The 14,530-nt window shown below is 44.1% G+C and overlaps 1 protein-coding gene across 1 annotated transcript; it reads right to left on the minus strand.

Annotated features, from left to right (window-relative positions):
- Nucleotides 1–222: 222 nt before the first annotated feature.
- Nucleotides 223–10,130, minus strand: LOC311117902 (beta-microseminoprotein-like). The gene is made up of 4 exons (XM_084192803.1): nt 10,039–10,130; nt 3,743–3,854; nt 3,150–3,252; nt 223–423 (listed from the first exon to the last, which is right to left on the minus strand). Exons 1-4 carry the CDS (start codon nt 10,039–10,041, stop codon nt 294–296), a joined length of 348 nt encoding a protein of 115 aa, XP_084048929.1. The 5' UTR covers nt 10,042–10,130; the 3' UTR covers nt 223–293.
- Nucleotides 10,131–14,530: the final 4,400 nt, after the last annotated feature.

The raw sequence follows: 14,530 nt of genomic DNA on the forward strand, positions 1-14,530 counted from the left end.
GGCGACACACAAACACAAATTTGTTTTTGTATTGTTTGTATTTTTTTGTTGCATTGTTTGTATATCATTAGATTTTACATTTGTGTTACTGTCCTTATCTATCAATGTATCAGTGTTTTGTTACTTGTCATGTTTTGTGTTTTTTTGTGGAACCCAGGAAGAGTAACTGCTGCTTCTGAAAAAGCTAATGGGGATCCAAATAAACAAATAAACATAGACATGTTCACTATTGCCTTGTTTTATTTGATGTAAGTTCCTTCTATATATGTTGGTGTGTACATTAAACCGTGTTTTTATAAGATCATACTGAATGGGCTGTCACAGTCCTTGGTCTGGTCTGACCTCATCACCACTCTGGATGAGCAGGCATTTCTGTCCACCACCAGCTCACACTCTGCAGGGAGATCCACCACCTCTGGGATCCTGAGATGGAAAGATAGGTAGAAGGGAGAGGGGGAGAGGGGAGAGGGGGGGAGAGGGCGAGGTAGAAGGAATACGGGAGAGAGGGAGAGGTAAAAGATAGAGGTAGAAGGGAAAGGGGGAGAGAGGGAGAGGTAGAAGGAAGACGGGAGAGGGGGTGAGGTAGAAGGGAGAGGGGGAGAGGTAGAAGGAAGAAGGGGAGAGGGGGAGAGGTAGAAGGGAGAGGGAGGTAGAAGGGAGAAGGTGAGAGGTAGAGGTAGAAGGAAGACGGGAGAGAGGGAGAGGTAGAAGGAAGAGGGGGAGAGGTAGAGGTAGAAGGGAGAGGGGGAGAGAGGGAGAGGCAGAAGGAAGATGGGAGACGGGAGAGAGGGAGAGGTAGAAAGGAGAGGGGGAGAGGTAGAGGAAGAAGGGAGAAGGGGAGAGGTAGAAGGGAGAGGGGGAGAGGGGGAGAGGTAGAAGGAAGACGGGAGAGAGGGAGAGGTAGAAGGAAGAAGGAGGTAGAAGGGAGAGGGGGAGAGGGGGAGAGAGGGAGTGGTGGGAGGGAGAGAGGTGGGTGGTGACAGAGAGAGAAAAGGTAGAAGGGAGAGGGGGAGAAGGAGAGGTAGACGGGAGAGAGGGAGAGGTAGAAGGAAGATGGGAGACGGGAGAGAGGGAGAGGTAGAAGGGAGAGGGGGAGAGGTAGAGGAAGAAGGGAGAAGGGGAGAGGTAGAAGGGAGAGGGGGAGAGGGGGAGAGGGGGACAGGTAGAAGGAAGACGGGAGAGAGGGAGAGGTAGAAGGGAGAGAGGGAGAGGTAGAAGGAAGAAGGAGGTAGAAGGGAGAGGGGGAGAGGTAGAAGGAAGAAGGAGGTAGAAGGGAGAGGGGGAGAGGTAGAAGGAAGACGGGAGAGAGGGAGAGGTAGAAGGAAGAAGGAGGTAGAAGGGAGAGGGGGAGAGGGGAAGAGAGGGGGTGGTGGGAGGGAGAGAGGTGGGTGGTGACAGAGAGAGAAAAGGTAGAAGGGAGAGGGGGAGAAGGAGAGGTAGACGGGAGAGAGGGAGAGGTAGAAGGAAGATGGGAGACGGGAGAGAGGGAGAGGTAGAAGGGAGAGGGGGAGAGGTAGAGGAAGAAGGGAGAAGGGGAGAGGTAGAAGGGAGAGGGGGAGAGGGGGAGAGGTAGAAGGAAGACGGGAGAGAGGGAGAGGTAGAAGGGAGAGAGGGAGAGGTAGAAGGAAGAAGGAGGTAGAAGGGAGAGGGGGAGAGGTAGAAGGAAGAAGGAGGTAGAAGGGAGAGGGGGAGAGGTAGAGGTAGAAGGGAGAGAGGGAGAGGGGAGAGGGGGGGAGAGGGCGAGGTAGAAGGAATACGGGAGAGAGGGAGAGGTAGAAGATAGAGGTAGAAGGGAAAGGGGGAGAGAGGGAGAGGTAGAAGGAAGACGGGAGAGGGGGTGAGGTAGAAGGGAGAGGGGGAGAGGTAGAAGGAAGAAGGGGAGAGGGGGAGAGGTAGAAGGGAGAGGGAGGTAGAAGGGAGAAGGTGAGAGGTAGAGGTAGAAGGAAGACGGGAGAGAGGGAGAGGTAGAAGGAAGAGGGGGAGAGGTAGAGGTAGAAGGGAGAGGGGGAGAGAGGGAGAGGTAGAAGGAAGATGGGAGACGGGAGAGAGGGAGAGGTAGAAGGGAGAGGGGGAGAGGTAGAGGAAGAAGGGAGAAGGGGAGAGGTAGAGAAGGGGAGAGGGGAGAGGTAGAAGGAAGACGGGAGAGAGGGAGAGGTAGAAGGAAGAAGGAGGTAGAAGGGAGAGGGGGAGAGGGGGAGAGAGGGGGTGGTGGGAGGGAGAGAGGTGGGTGGTGACAGAGAGAGAAAAGGTAGAAGGGAGAGGGGGAGAAGGAGAGGTAGACGGGAGAGAGGGAGAGGTAGAAGGAAGACGGGAGACGGGAGAGAGGGAGAGGTAGAAGGGAGAGGGGGAGAGGTAGAGGAAGAAGGGAGAAGGGAGAGGTAGAAGGGAGAGGGGGAGAGGGGGAGAGGTAGAAGGAAGACGGGAGAGAGGGAGAGGTAGAAGGGAGAGAGGGAGAGGTAGAAGGAAGAAGGAGGTAGAAGGGAGAGGGGGAGAGGTAGAAGGAAGAAGGAGGTAGAAGGGAGAGGGGGAGAGGTAGAGGTAGAAGGGAGAGAGGGAGAGGTAGAAGGGAGAGTTGGAGGTAGAAGGGAGAGGGGGAGAGGGGGAGAGAGGGGGTGATGGGAGGGAGAGAGGTGGGTGGTGACAGAGAGAGGGAAAGGTAGAAGGGAGAGGGGGAGAAGGAGAGGTAGATGGGAGAGAGGGAGAGGTAGAAAGGAGAAGGAGGGAGAGGGGAGAGAGGGAGAGTTAGACGGGAGAGGTAGAAAGGAGAAGGAGGGAGAGGGGAGAGAGGGAGAGTTAGAAAGGAGAGAGGAGAGAGAAAGAGAAAGGGAGAGAGAGGGGCGGTGGTTGGGAGGGAGAGGGGTGAGAGGGGGGGGTGGAGACAGATCGAGGGTGAGAGAGAGAGCGGGGGGTGGAGACAGAAAGGGAGAGGGAGAAAGAGAGAGAGGGAGAGGGGGAGAGAGAGAGGGGGAGAGAGAGAGGGGGTGAAGACAGATCGAGAGAGAGCGAGAGGGGGGGGTCAAATCAGGCTCTTGTTTGCTGAGTTCCATCTCTCAATATAACTAGTGCATCTCTCAGAGAAGTATAGACAGATAGGGTTATACTCATGCCAATAAAGCTTATTTGAATTTGAAAGAGATATTTGGTGTTACTTGTTGCAGCAGCCGATGCCTTCCTCGGAGCAGGAACAGTCGTAGCAGTCCTTCACCCATGAAGAACCGAACACATGCTGCTTTCCCTCCTCATCCACACACCCTACACACACACACACACACACACACACACACACACACACACACACACACACACACACACACACACACACACACACACACACTCACCAGTTTAAGCCACATGACCTAACGCATACAGCATCACACCCTCCTTATCCTGGTTACAGCATCACACCCTCCTTATCCTGGTTACAGCATCACACCCTCCTTATCCTGGTTACAGCATCACACCCTCCTTATCCTGGTTACAGCATCACACCCTCCTTATCCTGGTTACAGCATCACACCCTCCTTATCCTGGTTACAGTGCTAACATTACTGTCCAATTAACATTGTAATAGTATTGTAATAGTATTGTAATATTATTGTAGTAGTATTGTAATAGTATTGTAATAGTATTGTAATATTATTGTAGTAGTATTGTAATAGTATTGTAATAGTATTGTAATAGTATTGTAATAGTATTGTAATAGTATTGTAATAGTATCGTGGTAGCATAGTACTAGACTCACCCTTTGGTGGAGGAGTCTTGGAGTCTTTGGTCTCCAGCCCCTGGAAGAAGCATTGAGCTCGGCACACGACCACCAACGCCAGCACACACACTACCACACGGACGAGAGAACCCTGAAACAGACACACGATTGGTCGATTGCAACAAACACTAAATAATTTTGCGCGCTCCTGCAGGTTAGCGCTGGATTTCTTTCGTTAAATATTATATCCACGAGTTCACTCTGAGGGAGTAGATAAAGGGCTTCATTGGGGTTAGGGTTAGTTAAATATTATATCGAGTAGATAAAGGGCTACGAGTTCACTCTGAGGGAGTAGATAAAGGGCTTCATTGGGGTTAGGGTTAGTTAAATATTATATCGAGTAGATAAAGGGCTACGAGTTCACTCTGAGGGAGTAGATAAAGGGCTTCATTGGGGTTAGGGTTAGTTAAATATTATATCGAGTAGATAAAGGGCTACGAGTTCACTCTGAGGGAGTAGATAAAGGGCTTCATTGGGGTTAGGGTTAGTTAAATATTATATCGAGTAGATAAAGGGCTACGAGTTCACTCTGAGGGAGTAGATAAAGGGCTTCATTGGGGTTAGGGTTAGTTAAATATTATATCGAGTAGATAAAGGGCTACGAGTTCACTCTGAGGGAGTAGATAAAGGGCTTCATTGGGGTTAGGGTTAGTTAAATATTATATCGAGTAGATAAAGGGCTACGAGTTCACTCTGAGGGAGTAGATAAAGGGCTTCATTGGGGTTAGGGTTAGTTAAATATTATATCGAGTAGATAAAGGGCTACGAGTTCACTCTGAGGGAGTAGATAAAGGGCTTCATTGGGGTTAGGGTTAGTAAAATATTATATCGAGTAGATAAAGGGCTACGAGTTCACTCTGAGGGAGTAGATAAAGGGCTTCATTGGGGTTAGGGTTAGTTAAATATTATATCGAGTAGATAAAGGGCTACGAGTTCACTCTGAGGGAGTAGATAAAGGGCTTCATTGGGGTTAGGGTTAGTTAAATATTATATCGAGTAGATAAAGGGCTACGAGTTCACTCTGAGGGAGTAGATAAAGGGCTTCATTGGGGTTAGGGTTAGTTAAATATTATATCGAGTAGATAAAGGGCTACGAGTTCACTCTGAGGGAGTAGATAAAGGGCTTCATTGGGGTTAGGGTTAGTTAAATATTATATCGAGTAGGTTTAAGGGCTACGAGTTCACTCTGAGGGAGTAGATAAAGGGCTTCATTGGGGTTAGGGTTAGTTAAATATTATATCGAGTAGATAAAGGGCTACGAGTTCACTCTGAGGGAGTAGATAAAGGGCTTCATTGGGGTTAGGGTTAGTTAAATATTATATCGAGTAGATAAAGGGCTACGAGTTCACTCTGAGGGAGTAGATAAAGGGCTTCATTGGGGTTAGGGTTAGTTAAATATTATATCGAGTAGATAAAGGGCTACGAGTTCACTCTGAGGGAGTAGATAAAGGGCTTCATTGGGGTTAGGGTTAGTTAAATATTATATCGAGTAGATAAAGGGCTACGAGTTCACTCTGAGGGAGTAGATAAAGGGCTTCATTGGGGTTAGGGTTAGTTAAATATTATATCGAGTAGATAAAGGGCTACGAGTTCACTCTGAGGGAGTAGATAAAGGGCTTCATTGGGGTTAGGGTTAGTTAAATATTATATCGAGTAGATAAAGGGCTACGAGTTCACTCTGAGGGAGTAGATAAAGGGCTTCATTGGGGTTAGGGTTAGTTAAATATTATATCGAGTAGATAAAGGGCTACGAGTTCACTCTGAGGGAGTAGATAAAGGGCTTCATTGGGGTTAGGGTTAGTTAAATATTATATCGAGTAGATAAAGGGCTACGAGTTCACTCTGAGGGAGTAGATAAAGGGCTTCATTGGGGTTAGGGTTAGTTAAATATTATATCGAGTAGATAAAGGGCTACGAGTTCACTCTGAGGGAGTAGGTAAAGGGCTTCATTGGGGTTAGGGTTAGTTAAATATTATATCGAGTAGATAAAGGGCTACGAGTTCACTCTGAGGGAGTAGATAAAGGGCTTCATTGGGGTTAGGGTTAGTTAAATATTATATCGAGTAGATAAAGGGCTACGAGTTCACTCTGAGGGAGTAGATAAAGGGCTTCATTGGGGTTAGGGTTAGTTAAATATTATATCGAGTAGATAAAGGGCTACGAGTTCACTCTGAGGGAGTAGATAAAGGGCTTCATTGGGGTTAGGGTTAGTTAAATATTATATCGAGTAGATAAAGGGCTACGAGTTCACTCTGAGGGAGTAGATAAAGGGCTTCATTGGGGTTAGGGTTAGTTAAATATTATATCGAGTAGATAAAGGGCTACGAGTTCACTCTGAGGGAGTAGATAAAGGGCTTCATTGGGGTTAGGGTTAGTTAAATATTATATCGAGTAGATAAAGGGCTACGAGTTCACTCTGAGGGAGTAGATAAAGGGCTTCATTGGGGTTAGGGTTAGTTAAATATTATATCGAGTAGATAAAGGGCTACGAGTTCACTCTGAGGGAGTAGATAAAGGGCTTCATTGGGGTTAGGGTTAGTTAAATATTATATCGAGTAGATAAAGGGCTACGAGTTCACTCTGAGGGAGTAGATAAAGGGCTTCATTGGGGTTAGGGTTAGTTAAATATTATATCGAGTAGATAAAGGGCTACGAGTTCACTCTGAGGGAGTAGATAAAGGGCTTCATTGGGGTTAGGGTTAGTTAAATATTATATCGAGTAGATAAAGGGCTACGAGTTCACTCTGAGGGAGTAGATAAAGGGCTTCATTGGGGTTAGGGTTAGTTAAATATTATATCGAGTAGATAAAGGGCTACGAGTTCACTCTGAGGGAGTAGATAAAGGGCTTCATTGGGGTTAGGGTTAGTTAAATATTATATCGAGTAGATAAAGGGCTACGAGTTCACTCTGAGGGAGTAGATAAAGGGCTTCATTGGGGTTAGGGTTAGTTAAATATTATATCGAGTAGATAAAGGGCTACGAGTTCACTCTGAGGGAGTAGATAAAGGGCTTCATTGGGGTTAGGGTTAGTTAAATATTATATCGAGTAGATAAAGGGCTACGAGTTCACTCTGAGGGAGTAGATAAAGGGCTTCATTGGGGTTAGGGTTAGTTAAATATTATATCGAGTAGATAAAGGGCTACGAGTTCACTCTGAGGGAGTAGATAAAGGGCTTCATTGGGGTTAGGGTTAGTTAAATATTATATCGAGTAGATAAAGGGCTACGAGTTCACTCTGAGGGAGTAGATAAAGGGCTTCATTGGGGTTAGGGTTAGTTAAATATTATATCGAGTAGATAAAGGGCTACGAGTTCACTCTGAGGGAGTAGATAAAGGGCTTCATTGGGGTTAGGGTTAGTTAAATATTATATCGAGTAGATAAAGGGCTACGAGTTCACTCTGAGGGAGTAGATAAAGGGCTTCATTGGGGTTAGGGTTAGTTAAATATTATATCGAGTAGATAAAGGGCTACGAGTTCACTCTGAGGGAGTAGATAAAGGGCTTCATTGGTGTTAGGGTTAGTTAAATATTATATCGAGTAGATAAAGGGCTACGAGTTCACTCTGAGGGAGTAGATAAAGGGCTTCATTGGGGTTAGGGTTAGTTAAATATTATATCGAGTAGATAAAGGGCTACGAGTTCACTCTGAGGGAGTAGATAAAGGGCTTCATTGGGGTTAGGGTTAGTTAAATATTATATCGAGTAGATAAAGGGCTACGAGTTCACTCTGAGGGAGTAGATAAAGGGCTTCATTGGGGTTAGGGTTAGTTAAATATTATATCGAGTAGATAAAGGGCTACGAGTTCACTCTGAGGGAGTAGATAAAGGGCTTCATTGGGGTTAGGGTTAGTTAAATATTATATCGAGTAGATAAAGGGCTACGAGTTCACTCTGAGGGAGTAGATAAAGGGCTTCATTGGGGTTAGGGTTAGTTAAATATTATATCGAGTAGATAAAGGGCTACGAGTTCACTCTGAGGGAGTAGATAAAGGGCTTCATTGGGGTTAGGGTTAGTTAAATATTATATCGAGTAGATAAAGGGCTACGAGTTCACTCTGAGGGAGTAGATAAAGGGCTTCATTGGGGTTAGGGTTAGTTAAATATTATATCGAGTAGATAAAGGGCTACGAGTTCACTCTAAAGGGAGTAGATAAAGGGCTTCATTGGGGTTAGGGTTAGTTAAATATTATATCGAGTAGATAAAGGGCTCCGAGTTCACTCTGAGGGAGTAGATAAAGGGCTTCATTGGTGTTAGGGTTAGTTAAATATTATATCGAGTAGATAAAGGGCTACGAGTTCACTCTGAGGGAGTTGATAAAGGGCTTCATTGGGGTTAGGGTTAGTTAAATATTATATCGAGTAGATAAAGGGCTACGAGTTCACTCTGAGGGAGTAGATAAAGGGCTTCATTGGAACAGCTCAAAAAAGCAAAGAGAAACGACAGTCCATCATTACTTTAAGGCATGAAGGTCAGTCAATACGGAACATTTCAATAACTTTTAGTGCAGTCGCAAAAACCATCAAGCGCTATGATGAAACTGGCTCTCATGAGGAATGGAAGACCCAAAGTTACCTATGCTGCAGAGAATAAGTTCATTAGTGTTACCAGCCTAAGAAATTGCAGCCCAAATAAATGCTTCACAGAGTTCAAGTAACAGTCACATCTCAACATCAGCTGTTCAGAGGAGACTGTGTGAATCAGGCCTTCATGGTCGAAAGGACACCAATAATAAGAAGAGACTTGCTTGGGCCAAGAAACACGAGCAATGGACATTAGACCGGTGGATATTTGTCCTTTGGTCTGGAGTCTAAATTGGAGATTTTTGGTTCCAACCACTGTGTCTTTGTGAGACACGGTGTGGGTGAACGGATGATCTCCGCATGTGTATTTCCCACCGTAAATCATGGAGGAGGAGGTGTTATGGTGTGGGGGTGCCTTGATGGTGACACTGTCTGTGATTTATTTAGAATTCAAGGCACACTTAACCAGCATGGCTACCACAGCATTCTGCAGCGATAGGCCATCCCATCTGGTTTGGGCTTAGTGGGACTATCATTTGTTTTCAGCAGGACAATGACCCAACACACCTCCAGGCTGTGTAAGGGCTATTTTACCAAGAAGGAGAGTGATGGAGTGCTGCATCAGATGACCTGGCCTCCACAATCCCCCGACCTCAACCCAATTGAGATGGTTTGGGTTGAGTCGGACGGCAGAGTGAAGGAAAAGCAGCCAACAAGTGCTCAGCATATGTGGGAACTCCTTCAAGACTGTTGGAAAAGCATTCCAGGTGAAGTTTGTTGAGAGAATGCCAAGAGTGTGCAAAGCTGTCATCAAGACAAAGGGTGGCTATAAAATATATTTTGATTTGTTTAACACTTTTTTGGTTACTACATGATTCCATATGTGTTATTTCCTAGTTTTGATGTCTTCACTATTATTCTACAATGTAAAACATTGTAAAATAAAGAAAAACCCTTGAATGAGAAGGTGTTCTAAAACTTTTGACAGGTAGTGTACCTTAAAAATGTTACTTGATTTTCCGCGATACTTCGGCAAAACGGATTGAATCCAGCCCTTAGTTACACATTCCAAAAATGGACCGTCCAGGGATACGTTCCCCTGATCTTGATAAGAAATGACGATCTTTTTTTACGAAAACGTTATTTTTATAGATGGATTACATAAATTGGAAACAAAAAATAAATAATAATAAGCCAACAGTATTTGTATAGTATTTAGTATACAGTTTCCAGTCATACAAGGTGAATTGCCACAGTAGATTTGCCAACGTCAACGAGGAAATACTTTATTTCAGTTATACGGAATGATTGTCAAATAGATAATTCGCCCTAAAAAGCAGGATTCATTGGGTCCCATGATAATACCCACCGGGGGTGAAATATTCTTTCAAAATGTTGGCAACGATCAGGACTAAAAGTGAAACCTGACATCTGCTTTAAGGAACATTCAATTGGTGGTGAATGAGACCTGTGCGGGTGATTTTAGTGCGTTAGGGTTAGGGTTAGGGTTAGGTTGTTTCAATAGGCCCTCAGCGTTCACTGACAGACTCAACACAGCGCTCACACACACACAGCGCTCACATATTTACTTATTAAATACTTATTAATAAACGTCTGATATTAAAGTTGAAATAATAAAGCCAATTCATAACTGATATCATTTCACATGTGATACGTAATAACTTATAATCTCTCATAACAGAGAGGCCCTACTCTAGGGTCCTTACTAAATTATGTGGGTTAGGGTACGTACCATGCTGACAGAAGTCTTCTTGTCAAAATGCAAGTTGAAGTGTTTTATGTCTCCCCGTTCACAGCTTTATATAAGATAGTAACACCCCTCCCAATGTCTTTATATCACACAGTAGTGAAAACACCCCTCCCAATGTCTTTATATAAGCTAGTACACACAGCTAGAGTACCTCTCCCCAAAGCTCTATATACAGAGCAAATTTCCCCATAACTCTTATGTCTATAAATCTCTGAACAACAGGGAACCAGTATTTGTTTAAGGCAGGGCTGGAAGAGTAAATATGACTCAAATACACAGTCCAGAAAGGCCATGTCTCTTCAGTTTTGACTGATTAACTTTTGCACAGTTGAGAAAGTGTCTGTATTTACAAGAGCGGTTGAAACACATATCTAGCTATACATACACATATATATACACATACCTAGCTATACATACACAGATACATATACACTACCGTTCAAAAGTTTGGGTTCACTTAGAAATGTCTTTGTTTTCGAAAGAAAAGCAATTTTTTTGTTCATTAAAATAACATCAAATTGATCAGAAATACAGTGTAGACAATGTTAATGGCTATTGTAGCTGGAAACGGCTGATTTTTAATGGAATATCTACATAGGCGTACAGAGGCCCATTATCAGCAACCATCAGTCCTGTGTTCCAATGGCACGTTGTGTTTCATATTTATTTATTTTACCTTTATTTAACTAGGCAAGTCAGTTAAGAACAAATTCTTATTTACAACGTCAGCCTACACCGGCCGAACGACGCTGGGCCAATTGTGCGCCACCCTGTGGGACTCCCAATCATAGCCGGTTGTGATACAGCCTGGAATCGAACCAGGGGCTCTGTAGTGACGCCTCAAGCGCTGAGATGCAGTGCCTTAGACCGCTGCGCCACTCAGGAGCCCATCCAAGTTGATCATTTTAAAAGGATAATTGGTCATTAGAAAACCCTTTTGCAATTATGTTAGCACAGCTGAAAACTGTTGTGCTTATTATAGAAGCAATAAAACTGGCCTTCTTGAGACTAGTTGAGTATCTGGAGCATCAGCAATTGTGGGTTTGATTACAGGCTCAAAATGGCCAGAAACAAATAACTTTCTTCTGAAACTCGTCAGTCTATTCTTGTTCTGAGAAATGAAGGCTATTCCATGGGAGAAATTGCCAAGAAACTGAAGATCTCGTACAACGCTGTGTACTACTCCCTTCACAGAACAGCGCAAACTGGTTCTAACCAGAATAGAAAGAGGAGTGGGAGGCCCTGGTGCACAACTGAGCAAGAGGACAAATATATTGGAGTGTCTAGTTTGAGAAACAGACGCCTCACAGGTCCTCAACTGGCAGCTTCATTAAATAGTACCTGCAAAACACCAGTCTCAACGTCAACAGTGAAGAGGCTGACCGGGATGCTGACCTTCTAGGCAGAGTTGCAAAGAAAAATACATATCTCAGACTGGCCAATAAAAATAAAAGGGCAAAAGAACACAGACACTTGACAGAGGAAGATTGGGAAAAAAAAGTGTTATGGACAGACTAATCGAAGTTTGAGGTGTTCGGATCACAAAGAAGAACATTTGTGAGATGCAGACCAAATGAAAAGATGCTGGAGGAGTGCTTGATGCCATCTGTCAAACATGGTGGAGGCAATGTGATGGTCTGGGGGTGCTTTGGTGGTGGTAGAGTGGGAGATTCGTACAAAGGGATTTTGAAGAAGGAAGCCTCAGCTAGGCCTAAAAGGGTTCAAATCAGAACTGGACCTGCAGCTCAAATGTAACTATGTGTTTTTTATGGTTTTAACAGAATGGGCTATGAATTTTGGGCTAGTTGGCTTCTAAACGAGTTGTACAATGTAAGTTTGGTGTCAGTATGATATCTTATTGACTGATGGCTGACTTGATGGCTGACTGTCCAATTGCAGTGTAATATATTGGCATTGTCCATATGTTATATTGATAATGGACAGCGTCCATTACCCATATGTTTAAACAGGGAGTTACCATCACCAAATGGACAGGCTAAAATCATCACTGAACGGCAAACAAACGGCATCACTATAGTCTCTAGGCCGTACCGAGTTCAATGAGGTTCATGTAGTTTGACCCATCTGAGTTGTTCCCTTAGGATAACATTGGATTACAGATTATGCTCTAACTCTGCTTCTGTTTATGCAATTTGCAAAGTTCCTTTTGCCACATGTTCAGGGTCACCGGTAGCTCTACAGATATATTAATTAATATGAATAGAGTACATGGTCCCCTTCATATCCTAAACAGGAAGTATGAACTTGCAATATATCATATGGCAAATGCCACTGTAACATATTGCAATTGGACAGCAATCAAGTCAGCCATCTCATTGCTTAAAATCATTATAAACAGTCAAAAGACAGAACATATGAATTGTATTTGTATAGTAGAGTGTCCCAGTAGTGGACAGTAGTATTACTTTAAACCCTTTTAACTGCATGTCCAATTTGGTGATGGTAAATCCCTGTTGAAACATATTGGCACTGGCAATATATCATATGGCAAAAAGATACTGTCCATTTCCAATATGTTTCAACAGGGATTTACCATCACCAAATGGACAGGCTGAAATCAACACCAACGAGCAAGGGAGAGGAACAACTATCACTGCTAGGCCGTTCCGAGTTCAACGATGTGCACCACTTGACCGTAGCTCGCTCGGTCTGACTGCAGCGACTGTGCAAATAAGAAGGCCAAAATGAAGCCTGACTAGTAGTGATTTCAACATGATTTTGACATATTGCGGCCTCTGGGTTACACAGAGACACGTCGTTTTTGACTGGGTCATCGAGGGGAGTTTGGGGTGGAAAAGCCACAGAGTTATTCTAGCTGTGTGCAGCGGTTCATTCAGTTTGACCCATCTGAGTTGTTCTCTTAGGATAACATTGGTTTACAGTTTATGCTCTAACTCTGCTTCTGATTATGCAATTTGCAAAGTTCCTTTTGCCACGTGTCAGGGTCAACTTTAGCTCTACAGATATCAATATGAATAGAGTACATGATCCCCTTCATATCCTAAACGGGAAGTATGAACTTTACCATCAACAAATGAACAGGCTGAAATCAACAAACGGACAGGCTGAAATCAACACTGAAAGGCAAATGAATCTTATCACTATAGGCTCTGGGCCGTTTCAAGTTCAACTTTGTGCCACACTTGACCGTAGCTCGCTCGGTCTAACTGCAGCGACTGTGCAAATAAGTAGGCCCGGAATGAAGCCTGACTAGTAGTGATTTCAACATTATTTTGACATATTGCGGCCTCTGGGTCACACAGAGATACGCCGTTGTCGACTGGGTCATTGGGGGGAGGTTGGGGTGGACCAGCCACAGAGTTATTCTAGCTGCGTGCGGCGGTTCATTCAGTTTGACCCATCTGAGTTGTTCCCTTAGGATAAGATTGGTTTACAGGTTATGCTTTAACTCTGCTTCTGTTTATGCAATTTGCAAAGTTCCTTTTGCCATGTGTTCAGGGTCACCTTTAGCTCTACAGGTATTAATATGAATAGAGTACATGGTCCCCTTCATATCCTAAATGGGAAGTATGTACTTGCAATATATCATATGGCAAATGCCATTGTAACATATTGCAATTGGACAGCAATCAAGTCAGCCATCTCATTGCTTAAAATCATCATAAACAGTCAAAGGACAGCACATTTTAATTGTATTTGTACAGTAGAGTGTCCCAGTAGTGGACTTTATTAGTTTAAACCCTTTAACTGCATGTCCAATTCGTGATGGTAAATGCCCATTGTAACATTTTGCTTATGGACAGTGTCCATTTGCCATATGATATATTACCAGTGCCAATATGTTATACTGGACATATTGGCACTGGCAATGTGTCATATGGCAAATGGATACTGTCCATAACCAGTTGTTTCCTTAGGATAACATTGGTTTAAAGGTTATGCTCTAACTCTGCTTCTTTTTATGCAATTTGCAAAGTTCCTTTTGCCACGTGTTCAGGGTCACCTTTAGCTCTACGGATATGAATATGAATAGAGTACATTTTGTTCATTGACAATAACAATTACTCTGCTAATTGGACAGTCCATTAGATATAATACATGCCAGTCTTAACATGTTATACTGCTATTGGACAGTGTCCATTGCCAGTGTCCATTGCCTGAGTGGCGCAGTGGTCTAAGGCACTGCATCGCAGTGCTAACTGTGCCACTAGAGATCCTGGTTCGAATCCAGGCTCTGTCGCAGCCGGCCGCGACCGGGAGACTCATGGGCGGCGCACAATTGGCCCAGCGTCGTCCAGGGTAGGGGAGGGAATGGCCGGCAGGGATGTAGCTCAGTTGATAGAGCATGGCGTTTGCAACGCCAGGGTTGTGGGTTCGATTCCCACGGGGGGCCAGTATAAAATAAATAATAAAAAAATATGTATTCACTAACTGTAAGTCGCTCTGGATAAGAGCGTCTGCTAAATGACGTAAATGTAATAAGGACTTCCCA

The sequence above is a fragment of the Coregonus lavaretus genome (genome assembly GCF_964263955.1).
Source record: "Coregonus lavaretus genome assembly, contig: HAP1_SCAFFOLD_2972, whole genome shotgun sequence".
NCBI classification, from domain to species: domain Eukaryota; kingdom Metazoa; phylum Chordata; class Actinopteri; order Salmoniformes; family Salmonidae; genus Coregonus; species Coregonus lavaretus.

Excerpts from the sequence above, each read along its gene's own strand:
- LOC311117902 (XM_084192803.1), bottom strand. Across the intron at positions 3,253-3,742 it reads CAAGACTCCTCCACCAAAGG|GGTGTGTGGATGAGGAGGGA; the intron begins GTGAGTCTAGTA and ends GTGTGTGTGTAG. Across the intron at positions 424-3,149 it reads GGCATCGGCTGCTGCAACAA|GATCCCAGAGGTGGTGGATC; the intron begins GTAACACCAAAT and ends TTTCCATCTCAG.